Source organism: Cryptotermes secundus, unplaced genomic scaffold (assembly GCF_002891405.2).
Source record: "Cryptotermes secundus unplaced genomic scaffold, Csec_1.0 scaffold143, whole genome shotgun sequence".
Classification (NCBI taxonomy): Eukaryota; Metazoa; Arthropoda; class Insecta; order Blattodea; family Kalotermitidae; genus Cryptotermes; species Cryptotermes secundus.
This window is the reverse complement of record NW_019741301.1, coordinates 496,398-519,088: the sequence shown is the minus strand read 5'-3', so window position 1 is coordinate 519,088 and position 22,691 is coordinate 496,398. Positions and strand designations below refer to the sequence as shown.

The following is a 22,691-nucleotide window of genomic DNA, read 5'->3' as shown; positions in this document are numbered from 1 at the left end:
TGTTCCTTATGTTAAAGTATGCCGATATAACCCAAAACACCTATGTCCAAAGTTGAACTGTTACGGAGATAATGGCCCGAGAAAAGTGTGGTCTTCTTGCAGGTCCACGCACTATACACACCTCTCAGCTGAGACCCTTATCTGTTTGTCCTTGAGTGCTGCGAGTCACTAGCCGTAAGCTCATGCGCTACCTACCAGAGCCTACAGATTACGTTGCGGCGGGGTCGTGAATGGGTGGTAAATTAGTTGTGTTATGAGTTGCTGAAATGCCCCTTGTGTTTTCACACGTGGAATATTGTGATACGCATTTTGTGTGTGGATTTTGCGGTCGCAATGCACGTGCTACTGTTGAAGAATACCAAAGGCGTTTTCCCGATCGAAGGATTCCATCTCGAAGTGTATTTACGCGAATTCACCAGACATTGTGTGATACTGGTTCTCTTGCAAGTGTTTCTGTGCACTCTGAAAGGCAGGATGTACGAATGATAGACACACGAGAGCACATTCTTGATATTGTTCAGTGAAGTCCGCGTCTGTCACTCGTAGAATCGCCTCTCGCATCGGCGTATCGCGTATTCAGGTGTGGCGAACTTTTGTAATGTGGTTTGTTTACGTTCGCGTGTGTGAGGATGGTGATTCACACGCGAACTCAGGATGTTAGGAGTTTGTCGCTAAGTCGGGAGACTTAGAAGGTAACGTGTTGTTTAGCTGCGACCACCTGGTGATACTGCACCAAGACAGGTGCGATGTTGATGCACGTTGAACAGTTAGGTTGCACTGGCCAGGTGCGATGTTGAACTCTGCCTGTTGACCTTGTAGCTGGTTGTGAACCGAAGCGTTGAGCGTGTGGATAAGCGAGATCTCCTTGAAGATTCGAATGTGTGAAATAAGGTAGACGACACGAACTTGTGAGGTGAAACCAAACACTTTACTTGTTCAAGACATGAGATAAGTATAAAACAGGAATCAAACCCCTGACTTTACGAGAGCAGTGTGCTCCCAGACGCATAGTGCGTGCGGCACTAGCTTAGTGGTTGTACGTTACATTACATCTTACATCCTCGAATGGTTACAATGCCAGCCCTTATATAGTATTGTCTTCGGGCGTGGCAAAATCATGTGACATTATAGCGTCCATCTCCTTATATGGAGAGTATGGCCCCTAGATATGGGAGGTAATTCTCAGAACCATAACGTCATCCTCAGGGCCGTATGCAGCTAAGATGACTTCATTTTCAAGTTGCGAAATGTCTGTTTATGTTAGGCTTAATTTGCCGTTCTATGCTATGTGTCTAGGGTATCTCACAATGTTATAGGCCCAATTAATGTGAGAAAACATCATTAAATCTTATAAAATACAACGTGGTGACGTCACATGACATACCAGCGTTACCACATTACACCTCCCCTCCTCTGAAAAGTTTTTGCCTCATAGGTGAAAATTTTAACGAAACATTCTCCTATTTTTTGTTCTCCTCAAAACTTTATCTATCTCATTTTCTGATTTTGAAATTTCACCTGTCCTTCCTTTCAATTCCTTAAGTTCAACAATAATATTATCTACTTCAGGTAAGGACTTTACTGAACCTACTGGAGAGGTATTTGTTTTCTTGTATTCAACCCTAGAACCATTATAGTTATGAATATTAATACAACATTTCTCTTTTGTCTGTTGCCAACAATCTCTAGGGCTCCATTTGTCCCAAAACCAAAAGAAACAATTTCTGCAACACTTACAACAACAACAGCTGCAACAAACACACAAAATAATTATACAAATTATGGCTACTGCTGTTCCCCAAGATGTCGTAATCATATAAAATTTCTCATTTTGTTTAGTTTCTTGTTCTCTGATTAATTGTGGTACTTCTTCAGTTTTCTTACTTATAATTCTTTAGTCATCTACTGAAGACATAATATTTACTAATGGGATGTGCAAAGGCAATTCTTCAAAGTTTACATCTTTCACTCCCTCAAAACAACAATCAAAATCAATAGGAGCAGAAGGCACATAATAATTTGTTAAATTGATGTAAAAAGTTGAAATAGCATACATAGTCACATAAGAAGAATATCCTTTACATTCTGGTTTCAAAGTTAATTTAACTTCCCCTTTTAATTTCAAAGTACTTGTCCCTTGTGGACACAACACAATAAATGTTTCAATTTCAGGTGCAACAAACAACCATTGATTACTCTTATATAATGGTATAACAAAAAGTTTTCTTCAATTTGAAAAAGTTGTACTCACAAGTGTCAGGAGTCTTGACTGTAGACGGATGTAACAAAGTTGCTTCACAATCTAATCCAGGAGTATACGTGTAAATAGGTATTTCTCCTTTACATACAAACATAATTTCATTAATCTGAAAACATCCTGTCAATTCATTTATACTCATTTTTCCATAATGTTGTCTTAATGAATCGGTAAAATTTAATTCTTTATTACAGTTGATGAAGTTATATGTTGATTTCTCCTTTGTGATACTTTGTTCAGGTATCATACTGTCATAATACTTTGATCAGGTATTATACTGTCGTTAACAAGTTTAACACACATACAATAAACATTTCTTATACAAGTGGGTAGTAGGGGTTATGATCCTGTGTAGTTCGGAAAAGGAAAAGTAGGATAATCCAGTCCACTCGACAATTTATGTGTTTCCAATAACTTCTTAATTTTTTCGGCAGTAACTAATTGTGGTTGGAGAGAACCTTGCTCGGCATGTACAAAAGAATCTATTAATATTTCAAAAGAATGTTGACTTTCATCAATTCCCCTCTGTATTATCTTTGACCGTTCATTAATTACATTCACATTATGAACTTCTTCCTCTATTTCATTGTATTTATGTGTACTATAATTAAATAACTTGGTTAAACCTTCCTTCAAAATTTTCTCATCCTGATCAATTTTCTGTAACGTCGTATTAACTGAAGTAATGGTGGCTTTTATAACTGTCATCTGTTCATTGGATAAATGCAAAAACTCTTTCTCTTCCCTTTCTAACTCTGTAATATGCTTGTTGTAATTCTTTGCATCTGACTGAGTTAAAGTTCCAAATAGAATTTTGGATATTTCACCCACAAAATTTAAAACACCTCTTTTGAATCTATGACTCGGAATCTCATCACTTTTTGTCCAATACTCAGCTATCAAATCTTTCAAACTGTCAATGTATTTAGTCTTTGACTTCATATACTGCCCAAACGCGGCGCAATCTGTATAATGATACCAGTTTTTGTCTTTGATTTTTTGGCAAAAATCTGTAACTCTTTTCTGATGAAGCTTGGTTTGTTTCCATAATTCACGCGTTGGTTCTAGATCTATATATGTGATGACCTTCCATCTCATAGGATAAAATCGAATAGTCCCTATCTCATCAAAGTATATGCCTGTCCTTGAATCTATGTCATCAACCTTCTGACCTTGACCTTGAAGCAGTGTCCACCATACGCAGACTGTGATTACAAAAATCCCTCTATACAGCTGCATTTTCTGAAATTGAAGAGAAGTACGGTTTTAACCTATTAATGTGTACCTCTTGATGCTTTCTTTTGCCTACTTCTTGTATGACAGCATTAGAACCTTTTATATCTTTAATCTCATACGGACCTCTCCACAATGGGGTCCAACTTTTGCCTATTCTCTATCCTCAAGAGAACTAAATCATTTACTTTGAAATCATACTCATTTGATTTCACTCTGTCTCTGTGCTTCTTTAAATTCAATTAATCTCTCTCTAGCAATTTGCTGACAGTTCTGCATTTTATGCTTTATCTCTAACACAACATCATCAAAATTATAAAGTGGTTGGGGTTGTCGTTGTAATCTTCCTGGTATATTTGCATTTCTCCCAAAAAGTACCTCATAAGGCGTATATCTCGTAACTGAATGTGGTGTCGTACGTAAAACATGCAAAGGGTAACCACTCGTCCCAATTGTTTAATCTCTTATCGCAAAAACATCTCAAATAATTTGCAAGTGTCTTGTGTGTTCTTTCCAAAGCTCCGTTGCTTTCTGGATGGTATGCGGTGGTACAAATTTTCTCAATCTTAAATAATTTGCAAACGCGTTTAAAAACATCACTCATAAAATTTTATCCTTGATCCGTCACAACTTCTGTAGGAATTCCATAAAACAATATAATATTTTTCACAAAAGCATTTGCAACCTCCTCAGCTGTCTGAGTTTGCAATGGTATGGCAATAAAGTATTTACTTAAGTTGTCCTGACATGTCAAAATATATTTCATTCCGTTTTCGGATAATGGCAATGGTCCAACAATATCTAAATAAATTTTATCCCATGGAGCATTCTTTGTATCTGTAACTGTCAAAGGTAACTTTACATTTGGACGGGTTTCTTTATTCAGTTGACAAGTTATACAATTTCTTATATATTGAATCACATATTGTTCTAAACTTGGCCAGGAAATGTATAATTTAATTCGTTCAATAGTTTTCCGAATACCTTGATGACCTCCAATTGGACAATTATGCATTTCAGCAATAATTTTCTGTTTTCTTTCTTCTGTAATTTCTTCTAAGTTAACATTTAAACACTGAACAGGGTAAGGACTCAAACTATCGGCATTACAATTTCTTTGTCCAGCCCTGTATTCAATTTGGTAGTCATATTCCTCTAACAATAATTTCCATATCATTAGCCTTGAACTCGGGTCCTTGACATTAAAAATCCAAGTTAAACCCTTATGATCTGTAACTATGTGAAATTTTCTTCCCAACAAATATGGTCTAAAATGTTTACATGCCCAAACAATGGCTAACAATTCCTTTCCCACTGTCGCGTATTTTAATTCAGCTTCATTTAAAGTTCTACTTGCATACGCAATTGGTTTATCTTGTCCCAATTTTCCTTGACTTAAAATGGCTCCTATAGCATAGCCACTAGCATCTGTTGTCAAAATAAACGGTTTACTAAAATCTGGATATTGCAACAAAGGAGTATTAGTTAATTTAAATTTCAATAAATCAAAACTGGCCTGTTCTCTTTCTGTCCAGTTCCATTCATTTCCTTTCTTTAATAATTCTGTTAATGGTTTAGCAGTTGCACTGAAGTCAGCTATATATTTGCGATAGTAGCCTGCAAGACCTAAAAATGATTTAATGTCCTTCTGTGTTCGTGGTATGGGAAACTCCACTACTGCCTTGACCTTGGAATCATCTGGTCTAACACCTGCTGAAGTTACGACATGACCTAAATAGTTTAATTCTTCTTTTAAAAATTCACACTTGTCTGGTTCAATTTTTAAATTAAATTCTCGAAGTTTTTAAAAAACAGCCCTTAACTTGGCATTATGCTCCCTTAAAGTTTCTGCTGCAATCAAGACATCGTCCATGTAAACTAAACATTTTTCCCCAATTAATTCTGATAAAACATTATTCATCATGCGTTGAAAAGTACTTGACGCTGATTTCAAACCGAATGGAATTCTTTTAAATTCAAATTGACCATTTGCTTTACTGAAGGCAGTCTTGCACCTGTCTTCGTCAGCGATGGGCACCTGTAAGTATCCACTTGCACAATCTAAAGCAGTGAAGTACCTTGCTCTTCCCAGCTTATCTAATATTTCTTGAATATTAGGCAGTGGGTAACAATCTCCTACAGTAATTTCATTTAATTTTCGAAAATCTACACAAATTCTCCATTTTCTTTTACCTGACGTGTCCAATTTCTTTGGAACCACTAGTAACGGAAAATTCCATCCACTATTACTCGGTGTAATTATATCGTCTTCTAACATTTGATTCACTTGCCTTTTAATTTCTTGTTGTTGTGCTTCCGGTAACCTGTAATTTTTCAAGGTTATAGCTCGACCTTTCGGAATAGTGGGTGTTGGAATCGTATGTTCTGCTGCTGACGTAGCTGTTAATGAATCACCCGGTAATTTAAATATATCTACGTATTCTTCACAAATCTTTCTAATGTCACTTGCTCCCTCTGCTATGTGATCTAATCTCAAGTTTTCACGCAATAACTGTAATCGCCTTATTCTTTTCGTCTGATTTTCAAAATCTTGTTTGCGCAACATCGTTGGTGGTTTTTCTAATTTCGGATCTGTTGTCACACATATTGGCTTTTCTGTCAAATTAACCATCAAACATGGAAATTCAAAATTCTCACAGTTGACTAAACTAGCTGCACAAATTAAACCTGGTTGAAGAACCTGATGTTCAATAAAACGAACTCCTTTCTCTCGTGTTTTACACATTACTACTTGTTCATTATATGGAAGTATTATAACTGGTGGTTTCTTTTCAAAAACATAACCTTCATTTTCCAACCAATCTTGCCCAAGAATTATATCTAAATTTCCTGGTAAACTGTCAACAACATAGCACATTTGACTTAAAGGTTCTAATGTGTTCAAAATATTTAATTGTACTTGGCCCATTACGTCCATTTGTTTTCCTGTTATTCCACATATTTTAAATTCTCTCCCTGTTTCTTTATTAAATCCTTTCAACGAAGATTCTTTCACCAATGATATCTGTGAACCTGTATCCAGAAGAGCGACCCCCAACTCTCCTGTTAATTGCGGACTAACTACATAAACCTGTAGCGTCCCAAGGAATCATCCCCTATAGATTCCTCCAAGTCGTTTCTTGCGACTCTTATACGATCATCTTCTATGATCCGAGAGTGATTCTCATGGTTTTTATTAACCCCTGTCGAATCCTCTCCAATAGGTGAATTCTCATGGTTTTTATTAACCCCTTTTGAACTCCCTCGAGGTGAACCCTCATGGTTTTTATTAACCCCTTTCCGATTCCCTCCTAATATCCGATCGTCTATGCGATCCAGGTCTTTGACCTTTAAACATGATTCCTTCGAATCCTTGAACACATGGGCGTCCCCAAGGTTCGAGTAAAGACGACCCTTCGTGGGGCCCGGGACAGTATCCTCATGGTTTATCATAACCCCTTTTGGACCCCCCTGATTCTTTACCTCGTTGAGACGACCCTTCGTGGGGTCCGGGACAGTATCCTCATGGTTTTTCATAACCCCTTTTGGACCCCCCTGATTCTCAACCTTAGTACCTCCGATAATCGCATTTTATACCCTCGAGAAGATCATTCCTATGATCCCTGTTTATACCCTCGAGACGGTCATTACCCTTGACCGCACTAACTCCCACGAGGCTATCACTCCCTACGACAGCGCCGAGACGATCAGGTCTCTTAATTTCGTCGTTCTCCGGCTGTACAATCCCATGATATATGCCCCACCTTATGACATTTTTCACAAGTTTGTTTGTCCTTACAATTCTCCGCCGTGTGCCCTTTTTGCTGGCACCTATAACATCTCATAGAGGTTACTACATTCACCTCCCGCTTAATATGGGGTCTATTTTCTCTACCAAAATTCCCTACATTTTCTGTGTTCGGCCACTTAAAGTTTCTTGTATTTCCCTTGAAGTTACTCCCTTTAAATATATTTCCTTTAAAACTCTGTGATTTCACTTCACATTCTTCCTGTAGTGCGGTTTCTACTAATTGTGCTAGAGAATCCTCTTCCCCCCTAGCTTTGACAATATATTTAACCCTGTCATCTTTCAGCCCGGCTACAAATGTGCCCTTCATAAATTCTGGAACAAGTATGACGCCTCCTTCAATGGAATTTGGATTTATTTTCTCAATTCTGCGTTTTGCCTCTCGCATCAAATCTAAACCCATTTTGTCAATTCTTGAACCCCATTGAGCCACACTTTCATGATTTTCTTGTTTCGCAGTAAACAACAAACCTGCATAATATTCTACTGTTCTTTTCACTGCATAATTTTCCTCCAAAATAGCCCTAACTTGTTCCCACGTATTTCTTTCTGACCTGGCAAGCAACCTATCTTTCGCCTCGCCTGTAATCTTTGACTCAATAAACTTTAGAAGTAGCGGGTATTTCGTTGGATGCACTACCTTTCTTGCAGCTTCAACCCCATCACAAAATTCACGTAAACACTTGGGGTTCCCATCGAAGCTTTTGGGAATTAACTTGACCGCCTGAACCACAGAAATGTATTCACTTTCGTCTTCTGCCATAGTGGATTAGACTAACCTGTTTGGAAATTGAAGAGTGAAGGGTGTTCGGAAAGCCGTAGTTCGGTGCGTTGAAACGATGTCCCAAAGGATGTTCCAAGCCCCTCTCGCGGCGGCGGCTGCTCCCGGCTTGTCACCTATGCTGTCCCTCGGGATTCAACGTAGGCCGCTTATGAAAGCTTCCTCCCACGTGATCAAGTTGACTGCTCCTTCCCAGTAGTCCGGCGCCAGAGCTTCCGCGACAAGTTAACCCAGACCTCCTCCGAAGCGTTGACCCTCGAGTAGGCTCAGTAGACGTTCTGATTCCCTTCGGCCGTTCAGGTTTACAGCCAAGTGAATGATTCACCGCACACGTTCACTTTCTTCACGCCACTGATCCCGCCGCTGAACACCATGTAATGTGGTTTGTTTACGTTCGCGTGTGTGAGGATGGTGATTCACACGCGAACTCAGGATGTTAGGAGTTGGTCGCTACGTCGTGGGACGTAGAGGGTAACGTGTTGTTAGCTGCGACCACCTGGTGATACTGCACCAAGACAGGTGCGATGTTGATGCACGTTGAACAGTTAGGTTGCACTGGCCAGGTGCGATGTTGAACTCTGCCTGTTGACCTTGTAGCTGGTTGTGAACCGAAGCGTTGAGCGTGTGGATAAGCGAGATCTCCTTGAAGATTCGAATGTGTGAAATAAGGTAGACGACGCGAACTTGTGAGGTGAAACCAAACACTTTACTTGTTCAAGACATGAGATAAGTATAAAACAGGAATCAAACCCCTGACTTTACGAGAGCAGTGTGCTCCCAGACGCATAGTGCGTGCGGCACTAGCTTAGTGGTTGTACGTTACATTACATCTTACATCCTCGAATGGTTACAATGCCAGCCCTTATATAGTATTGTCTTCGGGCGTGGCAAAATCATGTGACATTATAGCGTCCATCTCCTTATATGGAGAGTATGGCCCCTAGATATGGGAGGTAATTCTCAGAACCATAACGTCATCCTCAGGGCCGTATGCAGCTAAGATGACTTCATTTTCAAGTTGCGAAATGTCTGTTTATGTTAGGCTTAATTTGCCGTTCTATGCTATGTGTCTAGGGTATCTCACAATGTTATAGGCCCAATTAATGTGAGAAAACATCATTAAATCTTATAAAATACAACGTGGTGACGTCACATGACATACCAGCGTTACCACATTACACTTTACATCATGAAGAGTTATTCTTACCATGATCAAATGGTACAACATCTGCAACCAGGCGACCATGCACAGCGTATGGATTTGTGCCACTGGATAAAAAGCTCATCCCGAACTGTTAAGCGTCATTTTATTCAGTGATGAGGCGTCTTTTACCCTGGATGGTGTAAATAATTTACGAAATGTGCATACGTGATTCCATAATAATCCACATGAGATAATGGAAACGAAATTCCAAAAGAGATTTTTCGTGAAAGTAAGTTTACAGTTATGTGGTCGGGTTATAGCGCAGCCATATTACGTCATCGCTCGCGAGTCATGTGTCATGTATACTGCTTGGAAACCCTAAGGACAATTATGACATGGCGAGCGAGTATTTCGTACTTCAATTTTATGGCTTTCCGTTATTCACAGGTTAGTTTGATGTTACGTACATTATTAACATTACAGAATCCACATATTCCTGCCAGTTTTAATATGTATTTTGTAATCAACAAGTGTGTAACACCGGTCAAAGTTTGACACTTCCCTGGCCATTATCTCCGTAACCGTTCAACTTTGGACATAGGTTTTTTGGGTTATATCGGCACACTTTAACATAAGGAACACCCTCCCGAAGTTTGGTCCATTCCTCCTGGGACACCCTGTATAAAACAGGGTAAAGTTATCCCTGTACCAGGCCGTGAAGGCCCATAGGGTTGTGAGCCGACGAGGCTCCCATATTTCCTACACAATCGGCTCACAGATGGCGGTGAGATTGTCAGCCTTACGCGCCGGCCGCCTTTTACCCCCAGGGAAATTCCTTGTACTCATTTCTGTTAGAGTCTGAGTCGACCCCAGGACCATAATGCGTTTGGACGGATTAGATGAATTGAAAAATCAAATGACCTTATCAGGAATCGAACCCGCAACCTTTCGACTTGCAGCTTAGTGCCTCAACTAACTACGCTACCGCGTGCAGTATGTAATATGTATACTGTGTATAGGGGTTTCGTACATGTATACCGAAATCGTGTACCACTGGCAGGAACTGTAGTTTTAAATCAACATAGATCTGCCTGTTTCTCGCTTGGCTTACACTTCGACTCTGAAGAAGGAGGCTGTACGAAACACCCAGGTGTCCCTGAAGTACACGGTGTTACAAACCAGAGTCCATATTCCTCACAGTTCACGCCGTGAGAAGCTCAGATCACAATGTCTTAACGTCCCGAGAGAGGGCTAACATGTCGGAAATACATTTTATTTCACTGTTGCTGTCTTTCCACAGATCGGTGTATGGAAGTCGTGGGAGAAGGAAGGTCTGGATATAAAGGATATCGTGTGGCCAGGCAACACCCACAGTCCTCCCCAGGGAGTGCCTGAGAAGTTCCATCTCAGGATAACTTTCCTAGAAGAGCCTCCCTACATCAATCTGTCGCCCCCAGACCCTGTTACTGGAAAATGCGCCCTTAATAAGGGCGTTTTCTGTCGACACGCCAGCGAGTCGGGCCTCAAAGGGTAGGTACATAACTTTGTAGTTATAAATTTTATTAAGTCCCTAAGTACTGCACATAGGCCTACATTATTAGCCCCTGAAGAAAGATGAGAAATTGGTCCTTCGTGGAATGATAATTTAGGAGCGGAAATCAGAAGTACTTTAAAGTCCTCGCGTTAGCTTTTTCCCAGTTAAAGGCGTTCCGTCACTATTTTCATACCAAGGCTCCACAAAACGTCGTGTTAACTAGTTATTATGAAATTATTTATCCCAGAGTTTAAGAAAATGGTCAAAGTGGAAGGTTACTCACCCAGCTTACTCATGGAGCTGAGCCCTTCTTGAGTAGCCGCGAATTCTGCAGGTACTCAAGAATTTCCCAGCATTTTATGGAACCCTAAAGTTCATTACCGTGTTCACAAGAGGCCTCCACTGGTCCCTATCCTGAACCAGAACTATCCAATCCATACCATCCCATCCTATCTCTCTAAGATACATTTTAATATAGTTCACCCACTTACTCCTTGGTCTTCCCAGTGGTCTCTTTCCTGCTGGCTATCCTACCAATATCCTATATGCATTCCTTGTCTTCCCCATTCGTTCTACATGCCCTGACCTCATCCTCCTTGACTTGCTCATTCTAATTATACTTGGAGAAGAGTACAATTTATGAAGCTCCTCTTTATGCAGTTTTCTCCAGTCTCCTGTCACTTCATCTTTCTTCGGACCAAATATTCTCCTCAGCACCCTGTGCTCAAACACCCTCAGTCTATGTTCCTCCCCTAATGTCAGGGACAAAGTTTCACACCCATGCAGAAGGTTACTCACCCAAACAAATGGTTAGTGTTGATGAGACCGGGACGACAATCACCACCCGCTCGCTTCACCTTTTCACCTGTCGCCATCTGTGAACGCAATATATCATACAAAATGTTAAATGAGCATTGTTGTAGTTTATAACTGCCAAGAATACGCAAGTATTTACAATCTCGTTCGTTTTGTCTATACGGCAATGCATATTATGGGTGTGAGGAAATGCTGAGGAACGTAAACTTGCGTTTTTTGTGGTAAAAATTCGTTCACGTTTTCACAGAACGTCGCCTTTTACAAGAACGCACCCACGATAAACTTGACTTGGCCCATCTTGCTCCGTCACACTAGCAATAATGTAAAAGATTATTAACGCCGTCCAGTGTGATTGACAAATGTTGTGTTTTTAACCTCTCATCCTTTACATGTTTCGTTTGGAGCGACCATCTTCAGGACATTATCGGTACATACGGAAACTACTATTACATTGCCATTGGTCAATATCAGTACTTACAGGCGCTTGTTACAGATATATAATATTACTTTTTAACAATTACTACGATGTGCATGAATTTGTTAAAACATTTATAAATTATTAAAATTAGTATATTTACCGCCTCTGTGGTCTAGTGGTCAGAGTTCCTGGCTATAGATCCAGAAGTTCGGGTTCGAGTCCCGGCGCTACCAGATTTTGTTCTGAGAAGTAGTGGAACTGGAACGGGGTCCACAGCCTCGTGATGATAAGTGAGGAGTAATTTCAAGGAAATAGCGGCTCCGGTCTAGAAAACCGAGATTAACGGCTGTACGGATCTGTTGCACTGACCACGCTACATCCTCTATCCGCTAAAGTTGACACTAACTTCGCCGACCAGCGGCGGTCGCTCGGCCGATATATTTCGCTTGCGGAATAAAACCACGGAGTTTGTTTTGTTTTGTCTGTTTACAAAGTATTGTTTAAAAACTTTTTGTTAAAATCTAGAACATTTCTTCCTTTAAAGAGAAGAAATGAAAAGGACATAAACCAAATTGGTTCTAGATTTAAGAAAAAATAATTTTAAACCATAATTTGTAAATAGACTAATTATAATAATCTATATAAATATTTTAACAAAGTCATGCACATCGTAGTAATTGTTACGGAATAATATTTTATATCAATGACATTGTAATAATTTGTGTAAATACTGATAATGACCAGTGACGTTGTAATAGTAGTTTCCGTATGTACTAATTATGTCCTTCTGAAGGTGGTCGCTACGACCGATACATGTAAGGAGTGAAAGATTAAAAAGCACAACATTTATCATTCACACTGGACGGTATTAATAATATTTAATAACCTATCCACGACGTCAAACGAGGAATTAGTGTACTTGGAGAAAACCTGGCCCAGTGCCACTATATCCCTTACAAATCCTACATGAATTGCACTGGGATCGAATCCGGACATCCATGTTGAGAAGCCTGAGAATAATTTTTTTAATTCTCTTAGTGGGGGGTGGAGTCCGATTGGGTCCACTCGGCACGGCGGTCACTGATTGGCCTATTGTAGCCTGCCCCGGGTGATTATGATGATGGAGAATTTGGGGGAAACCGAAGTACTCGGAGAAAACCCGCCCCATCTCCACTTTGTCCACCACAAATCCCACTTGACCAGACCTGGGAGCGAACCCGGGCCGCCGCGGTTGGAAGCCAGCGACTAACCGCTTGAGCTATGGCGCGGCCAGCCTGAGACTAAACATTTGAAATATGAGATGACAATGACAATGAAACCGGAACTGGCGGTTTGGACGCTGGTAAACGCCGTCAGCTCGGTTCCAGAGCGCTTCATTTGAAGGAAGCTATTTCCAGTGACTGAAGACACCACAACTATCGTTGCCAAGTACAGTACACGTAAGAACAAGTTTACGAACTTACATCGTAATACGTAATTTCCGTTTAATATGTGTTTGACATTCCATTAATGTAAACGCTTAACCCGTTCTGAGATGCCACTTACATCCCTGAATGTAACTCCTACATTAACTGATAGGTCTAAACTAAGCTTTTGAAACTCACTCACTCACGAAGCTGAGCCCTTCTTGAGAAGCCGTCAATTCTGCAGCTACTCAAGGGCTTCCCAGCATTTTATGGAACCCGAAGGTTCATTACCGTGTTCACGAGAGTCCTCCACTGGTCCCTATCCTGATCCAGATCAATCCAATCCATACCATCCAATTCTATCTCCCTAAGGTCCATTTTAATATAGTCCACCCACCTACGCCTTGGTCTTTCCAGTGCTCTCTTTCCTTCTGGCTTTCCCACCAATATCCTATATGCATTCCTCTTCTCCCCAATTCGTGCTACATGCCCTGCCCACCTCATCCTCCTTCAGGTGTAGGAAATTCTGTTCCTTTCCGACCGACTGACGAACTATATAACAATGCTTTATAGCTATTGAGATTTACGTTCGTAATTTTCCACAGAAGAAAACTGTGTAACGAATGAAGCCAGGAAATGTGAGTTAGTCCATCTTTTTCCGCTTGTTCGTCCGCCTATGTTTTCCTTCCATCCATCGACCCTTCTATGAACTCAAACCCTCCTTACTTCCATCCACAAATACAGCCAATAACATTTATTTGTTTATTCCTTCTATTGCGTCAAGAATATGAACGCAAAGACAAATGTATAACAAAGCTCTATCAAATGTACAGCTTTAATGAAACGAGAATATGACCATCATGAACTGGAAATCAGAGGAAACATAAGCAGAACACTTCCATCTAAAATGAAAATTTAGGTTAATTACAAAATAAAAAATTATGATAAATACACGATAAGAAAATTTGCGCTAAGTTCATGGTAGAATAATTTAACAAAAAAGCCGGACCTGAAGATGACACACATGTGCCGAAACATGTCCTAAACAGCAGACTCCACCTGCTGGAAATGGTGCGTTGACAGGAATATAGTAAAATATTGTATCGTGTATAGCTAGGCAACGGCACAGTTTATAGCTCGTTGCTAGGCAACAGTCAGCGCATAAATGGGCTTGCGAGTAGCTATCATGTGACTGGCTTTCTATGGGGTCCGTGCCGCGACCGTTTCCATGCAATGTTTTAGTAAACAGGTTTCAACAACAGGCTGTGTTTTCTGCGTAGTCGGTGCGGAGGCTATATAACGATAATTAGAAATATAACCGGTTTCAGTTTCTAAGTGACAGTGACAAAGTGAAGGGTCCAGGAGGGTTCAGCAGTTGAGAATGGAGATCGAATTGGAACCAGGAGTACAGAGGAGTACAGGCGGTCGGCCTGTGAGGATTTAGAGTGTGATTTTAAGACTTCGTTTATGTGTAATACTTGGAGTGTGTAATTCAGTGAGATTGTTATAGTTTCTGTTTTGAGATCCGTTGCCCTGTGACGGCTATGAAGACTGGGAATCCTAGTTCATGTGCAGGGGTGAATTGGAAATTGTGTAAACCAGCGATAGCGCTGTATTTCCTGTATTTAAGTGTCATTAAGAGAGGATGTAACCAGCGTGCCAATAAATCAAATTATCCGAACTAGAACCCGTCATTTTTGTCACGCGAACCACCCTACACGTGACAGTATTACCTAAGACTGTATCGGATTAACAGATTATGTACAGCATAATAAGAAGCTAATAATGACCACCCTGAAAATGAAGTGAGCGGAAAACTAAGCAAAAGGTCAGCAGAATAGTTGAGAGTGAAGCTGGTTATGGTTTTCATTGAGAATGAAGCAAAGTAGTTCCAGTCCTATGAGAAACATCCGGGTAAAACGCCATTCTACCATTTCAGTTTCAAACTTAATAATATAACAAAATATCATTATAAAGAATACGGTATTTTACGAATAAAATGTCTTAAGAGCAGAAAATATAATATATTCTTTGAGTAATAAATTTATTTTACGTGCAGAACATTAAGCACTGTAGCTAATTTTTCTGTTTTCCGTTACTTTTCAGGAATACCATAAAAACTGTCGAGTTATGCAATAAAGCTTTCACCCTGCAGTATACAAGATAGGAAGCAACTGATCAACTAAGTGCAACTCCCCCCCAACAAAAATATAAAGAAAACAGTGGTCACATGGATGTCATAAAATGTAGGGAGACAGATATTTGAAAGGGAGAACTGATACCACAGACCGGTAAAGAAAAATGAATATAGGTAAACTCAGGATAGCAGACGATGTACGTGCTCCGAAACGTCAGTAAACACCTATAAAATTGCAAAGTGTCACAACCCAGAAGTTAGTAACTTAAATGAGTCATATAGTAGCCATGTCTGCAATTATTAACATATTTTGTAACGGTGACTGAGACGCGGGTTTGGATTGGTAATTGGATTTATTAACCTTCAGGTCGTAACTACATTTAATTATAACACTACTGCTGATTTACACAATGTACAGTCACTCCACACTAATCTTCCCAGTCTATTCTACTAATCTCAACTCTCTGTTTCCTGGAAACGGGTTTATAACACGGGAACTGTAGAAGTCAAACTAAATTACACACTCCCAGTATCACCGTGCTACAGCATACATAAAGTCTTCAAGACACACGTTAAATCCTCACAGGTTGACCTCTACCTTAAGCACCGCCTTCTCCCTCGCCTCAAAAGTACTTACGGATGTCGTATTTACATAAAGCAATCCCTGTAACAGGCCGTGAAGGCCCATAGGGTTGTGAGACGTCGAGGTTCTCACATTTTCTCTAGACAGTCGACTCACAGACGGCGGTGAGGCTCTCACCCTTACGCGCCGGCCGCTCTTTACCCCTAGGAATATTCCTAATACTCAATTATGTTAGAGGCTGAGTCAAACATAGGGACATATTGCAGCTGGAAGAATTAGGTCATTTGAAAAATCCAATGGCTTCATCGGGAATCGAACCCGGAACCTTCCGGCTTGTAGTGTAATGCCTCAACCACCTACGCTACCGCGTGGTTTATACTCTTATGCTCTCGCTAATTCATACACTCGTTCCCTCACTACATCACATATTAAATCTTCTGTTTTCCTAGCCGTTTCCCGATAACAGATCCTAACAATGCCCTCTGCTTACGCCCTCATCGGCTGGAGAATGTCTCACAACTGAGTAAACTATAGACTTGTCTCGCCTATAACCCCCCCCCGTCATGGACCGCGTAGAAAAGACCGCTCCTCATTGTTGTACTTCAACTATTGCTTATTAGTAATCCGTTGCCTGGCAGCGGGCGTTGTTTACCTAGTCATTATTTAGCAACGGGTCTGCATACTACAGTACATATAACAGTTTAAAAGCATACACTTATATGGGCGATTTAAGGAATCTTCAAGTGTAATTCTGAGTACACGTGATTTTGGATTTAGTCCCCGCCCATAGGAATCGTCTCTACACACCGAGCTGTCATGGCTCCCGAGGATGAGACGTAAAATGTACGGATATATAAAACACAGCTCAGTCTGTGACGCACGTATTTTGTTCACCGTTGTGAAAACCGTCTTTGAGCATCTTGCAAGTCAGCGTTCTGTAGCGGCAAATCGTTACAGCCACGAAGACCAAGCCCTTCTTTAAAAATACATCGTGCCTGTAAAGATTCCCTATCACGCCACTGTCAAATTACGGCCCTGATGTGCTACTTTCTTCAGAATGTCATCTCAATGTAGTAGTTTGTCTAAGTAACTTTAAAATAAGTGCACTTTTAAGTTGACACAAGGCTGCACGAGCGCACTACTTGTTTATTTTTATCGACAGTCCTACTGAACAAAGACACAAAAAAAGAGGCGAAAGAGGAAGAGGAATAGAAGATTCCTCCGAACTCCCCAGTGCACAGAACCAAAGGATGCTGGTGACAGAACTCCCAGTATTGATTCATATTCTACAAAATTCTGGTTACTGATGTTTTGGGATTTTTTCGTGATGTTTTATCAGATGTTAATTTTAAATGTCGCCGGTCACGGTAGCCGAGCGGTCTAACTATTTTCACTCGCTCTGAAGCCGGTATCGTGGGTTCGAATCCCAGACAAGTCATAGATATTTGGTATGTGTTTATTCTGTGTTTGTGTTGTCCTGTGTTTAGGTAGAGGCCTTGCGACGAGATGGTCACTCGTCCAAGGAGTCCTACCGTCTGCAAAATGATCTAAATGAAAAAAGAAACAACCTCGACACCGTAAGGTATAAGAGGCGCCTCCCTCCCGTGTGGAGGCGAGGTCGTAACCTTACGAGTCGTAGGAGGCGACGAATAGGGCACCCAGCGTCTAGGGGTATAACCGGGCCACCCTGTTCCTGGGGGATAAAACAGAGGTACCTGGCCCTCCATGTTCGGGGAATCTCAAATCTGAGAATGGCTGGCCAGGGCCAGCAGCAATTATATACGACAGACCCATCCTCTCGTCAGAGAGGATATTAAATAAGGACTACAACCGCAAACATTCAGTTGGGAAAAAGAAGTACTGATCGTGAGCATCAAAGGGCGTGTCGCCAAGACGAACTAATTGGCGGTAAACGGCCAATCGTAAATAACTCTGACTCTGACTCTGACTCCTAGCACAAATTTTTCAGGTAAGAAATAAAATTGGAACTTCCAAATATTTTCCTTCTAGATTTTCCGGCTATAATTTTGAAACCATTTCTGCTTTCTGCCTCGTTACCCCAAGGCCCTGTGTAACAATTCAAACATTATATAGTATTTCTACGATGGATTATTATCCTCCGACCCAGTAAGTACACGGCTTGCCGGCCGTACCGCCTGCTTATATTACATTCACAGCTGCCCCCCAGTTACTGCCATAAGGTTTAATATTAAAAAATAAATGCGAATTCTACTCGTCTAGATGTCGTTACGCACAGTCGGACAGAAAGCGAATCTGCCCATTATAACATGGAAGCACAATTTGCCGCGCATTCCAACACATTCGCTTTAAACGCCCAGCGTTTCACGGACGTGACTTTTATTTACTGATGTGGAAGTGAAATAGATCGCTAATTGAATTACACGTCAATTGAATTCTCATTTTAACATGACAAAACGCACTTTTTATTAACATAGTCATTTGGTAGAGGCGAGACCCACTTGGTAGCTTGCCTTGTGTATAACTGTAAGGGATAATTTCGTTCATAACATTGATTTTCACACTGGGCGAAGCGCCTCCTGACGGAGTAGGGAGGGGTCGTGAAACCACGAGAATAAATTGACTTTTAGCCTACTTTCCTCATTTTCAGACGCACCATTGCTCAGCCGGTTAGTCGCTGGCTTCCCGCCGAGGAGGCCCGGGTTCGACCCTAGGTCAGGTCATGATGGTTTGTGGTGGACAAAGTAGTACTGGTGCAGGTTTTCTCCGAGTACTTCGGTTTCCCTTGCCAGTTCTCATTCCACCGACTGCTCAACACTCATCATCATCTATCATCCGAGACTGGTACAGTAGGCCAGTTATTGGCCGTCGTGCCAAGTGGACTCAGTCTCCAGTCTCACAACACCCCAAGAAAAAAAAAACTAATCTTGCTCTCTGTATGTCCCCACCCCCATCAACTTTTGAATGCCTGGGCCAATCTGTATGAAAACTGGTGTTCGTATCGTGGCACCTGAGGCAATCCCAACGGCTTGCTTCATAAATCCCTTCCCGTCGGTATGTGTCTGTATTTCTGTCCTCCTACCGTTGTTAGGCAAAGGCTCGACAAGCACGTTCCGGCGGCAACGGACAAGCGCAACAACAGAAGAACTGTGGATTCGATTTCTATACCGTCCGTATCGTACAGAAGGAGAGTCTGTGCGTCTGTGTAGCCCCATCCCGCGTACAGGCGGGGTTCGAATACCTCCACCGCAGCACTGCGAGGGGTAGGAGGCGACGGAAAGATCACCCAGTGCTCGGGGGTATAACTGGGCCACCATGTTCCTGGGGGATATAAATGCTGGGACCTGGCCATCCAGCTTGGGGAAGTCTCGAATCTGAGAGAGTAAAATATGGTCATGTGTCTCGCGGGACACGGAACTAAGAATGCGCTGGCGAGGACCAGCAGCAATTGTAGACGACAGACCCATCATCTCGTCAGAGAGGATGTTACATGAGGACTACAACCGCAAATGTTCAGTTGGGGAAAAAATAATTGTATTTCTGAGTTCGTATAGGAAACCGCTGAGCTAGCACATTTATTTGAGCTACTGCTGTTTCCTATCACATCCCTTCCACTTCATCACTCGGTATTATCCATACATTCCACTCTATAATCCCAGATGCTAACAAAATCGTTATATAAATTATAAATATATCTGGTTTTGCGTTCCACCTTTTCCCGTCTATATGGAACGTCGGTTAATATTCACTGGTCTTCTCTTTGTTGAACCGACGTTGCACTTAGATGGGAAAAAGTGGAACACAAAGCCAGATCTACACAGTGCAAGTGAGCCGCGCCATAGCTCAAGACGTTAGTCGCTGGCTTCCCACCGCGGCGGCCCGAGTTCGATCCCGGGGTCTGGTCAAGTGGGATTTGTGGTAGACAAAGTGGCGCTGGGGCAGGTTTTCTCCGAGTACTTCGGTTTCCCCTGCCAGTCTTCATTCCACCAATTGCTCCACAATCACCCTCACCTATCATCTGGGGCTGGTACAATAGGCCAGAAGTGGCCGCAGTACAAGGGACTGAGTCCCACCCCACTAGCAATAAAAAAAATACACAGTTCAAGAGGAGGCTGAAATATAGTATTGTCACGTAAGGGGGTTAGGCGTGACTAATAATTGTGGGTTCTAAATTTGAAGAATGGATTTATTGGATGTCTCTATTACAATTACAGTTGCTTGATTACAATAATCCACACATTTAACTGATCCTTGATAACGAATCTCTCGCTGTTGTCTGAATCTCGATCTGGTCTCTAGTCTCTAGAATTCTGGTTCTCGCTGAGTCTGAGTCTGAGTCTGAGTCTGAGTCTGAGTCTCATTTTACGACCGACGGTCAGTCGGCCAGTCTGTATTGGCATAAAGCCCCCATCTGGGGCTTACGACCAGATCTTTATTACTGTTTGACAGTTACGGTCTTGTTTCTTGTGGGCGCTCTCTCTGACGAGAAGACGGGTCTGTGTTTTGTATATGCTACTGGTCCTTGCCAGAGCAGTCTTTCTCGGGTCCGAGACCCTTGGTTCTCGAGACCATATATTACTGTCTCAGACTTGAGACTGGATCTCTATTCCTCGAATTCGTTACTTGTTACAGCTGCTAGGCTGCTCGTATAGAAGACATCACGTCTGACGGTTAATTGTCCTCTGTTGTCAGGTTGGTTATCACGGAAATCTTGTATTAATTTGGGACAACGCTTTCATTTATACAGGCGTATTCATTGCCGGAGGAAACGTGTTTTAGCTAACCGTTGTCTAGCAATGGACGTCTGGCTTTGAATCCTCTATTCCGGCTTTCAGGCGTCATGTCACAATATTATAAATACAAAATAAATACGATATTTGGAAGAGCATGGTCTTTTGGGTTAAAATGCAGTGTGGTTCGGAGACAATCCGACGTTTCGGAGGAACATAACTCGTCCATATTCAGAATCGTAGATTAAACTAAGCAAGCAGGCGACGAGCAGAACAGGGGAGAGAAATGTTTGGCATTTTCCGAGCTGTGCAGGGTTACAACCCAGAACACCGTACTTTTCACATCACCGCTGTGAGCACATCAAATTCAACGGGGGACCCAGACTAACCACATATTGCATATGACATGTTTGCACATTCCAGAGTGGACATTCCGACAGTGCATCGAAACGGCAGCTTCTATCAGTGCTGTTCCGGCTTCTGCATTGATCTTCTGGAGAAGTTTGCAGATGATTTGGGCTTCACGTACGATCTCTTTCGAGTCGAAGACGGCAAATGGGGAGCACAGACCGTACGTATGAATATATCTGCATAATGTCACAGAATGGTACCGCCTTCCTCATACTTATCTCAATACTGCCATAAAATGTACGACCCCCCCCCCGCAGAAAAAAGTTGCTTACGTAGCGCCGTAGAATTTCACGCCACACAGACTTATCATCTGTTGTAACGTGCAATATACTTCCCCCTGTCTGTGTATCGTATAATATACGCCGCACACACACACTTATCTGCGCAGTCGCGAAATGTACGTCCCCATATGAATGATACCGTACAATTTATTCCGCGTGTCTCATATATATTGTACTAATGCCCTAAAATGTATGCCTCTCTGCCTCATTCCCTCTCTGTCACATACCTATAAATTTCTCCTTAACTGCTAATTTTTCCGAATGAAGAAACAGCTTATAATTATTATATAAATGATATGTAATATATAATTTGTATTAAATCTGATAAAGGAATTCTAAATTAAATTCTACATTATATTAATATTTTAAAGCTAAGTGGTTACTATATATACCATCAGCTTTAACACATTATAAATCTGCATTCAGCCCACAGACTCCATTTGTGTGTTTCATGAGGCTGTTAAAATTAAAGGCAATTTTTTCCTCAAGCAGGATTAACCCGTTTGGGAGTTGTAGCGGAAACGTAATGTTTCCTGTGAGGTACGGGCTGAAATTTTGTATATGGGAAGAAATCAAATTTGTGAAGAGGAAGTAGGGCTTACTGATTATATTTCGGGTCGGAATTTGTGAGATTTTGGGTTATTTTTCTGAAAAGTGACTTTTTTATAATCTCGTAGATCATTATAAACTTTTTGAAATAACCTGCTACCTACATTTCAAGGACAGAGAAATTAAGATGGACGAAGTAGGTTCCTCCAGAACTTTGTTAAACATCCACCAGACAGCGCGCCGTCACAAACCAAAAGACAGTAATCTTTAACTAGAATTTTTATCTTGTATGAGGAACGAAGGCCGGTCACGGTAGTCGGATTGTCCTCAGGTGAGGGGTGGGAAAGACATCTACTCAGTTGGGTCACTTAGAGCTAGCCTTAATCACTGGTTAAGCCCTGTCAGAATAATTACAGCAACTGAGTAGGTATCTCCCCCATCCTCTTACTAAGGACGGAAAAAGATCCAATTTCCGAAGAGTTGTTTTGTATGTAAGATTTGAGGCTTTCACGGCGGTGACTATGAAGAAAGCAGTCTTCTGGGATTTGGCACCGTGTATATGTGGTGTTAACCGACGTTTCGGAGGAACGTATCGCCTCCATCTTCAGGGTAGAAGAAAAAATA

The 22,691-nt window shown here is 41.4% G+C and overlaps 1 protein-coding gene and 1 long non-coding RNA gene across 7 annotated transcripts in view; one reads left to right on the top strand and one right to left on the bottom strand.

The window, feature by feature from the left end:
* LOC111872686 (glutamate receptor ionotropic, NMDA 2B) overlaps positions 1-22,691 on the top strand; it is a 309,458-nt gene that overhangs the window by 236,666 nt on the left and 50,101 nt on the right. For all 6 annotated transcript variants that reach the window (XM_023866807.2, XM_033754788.1, XM_033754785.1 and 3 more), the window contains exons 9-10: positions 10,524-10,753; positions 21,250-21,397. In XM_023866807.2, coding sequence (XP_023722575.1) covers positions 10,524-10,753; positions 21,250-21,397 — 378 coding nt within the window. The remainder of the gene's footprint in view (positions 1-10,523; positions 10,754-21,249; positions 21,398-22,691) is intronic.
* On the bottom strand, positions 1,464-9,254 carry LOC111872687. The gene is made up of 2 exons (XR_002844280.2): positions 8,078-9,254; positions 1,464-3,499 (listed from the first exon to the last, which is right to left on the bottom strand). It is a non-coding gene; the product is annotated as an uncharacterized LOC111872687 (long non-coding RNA).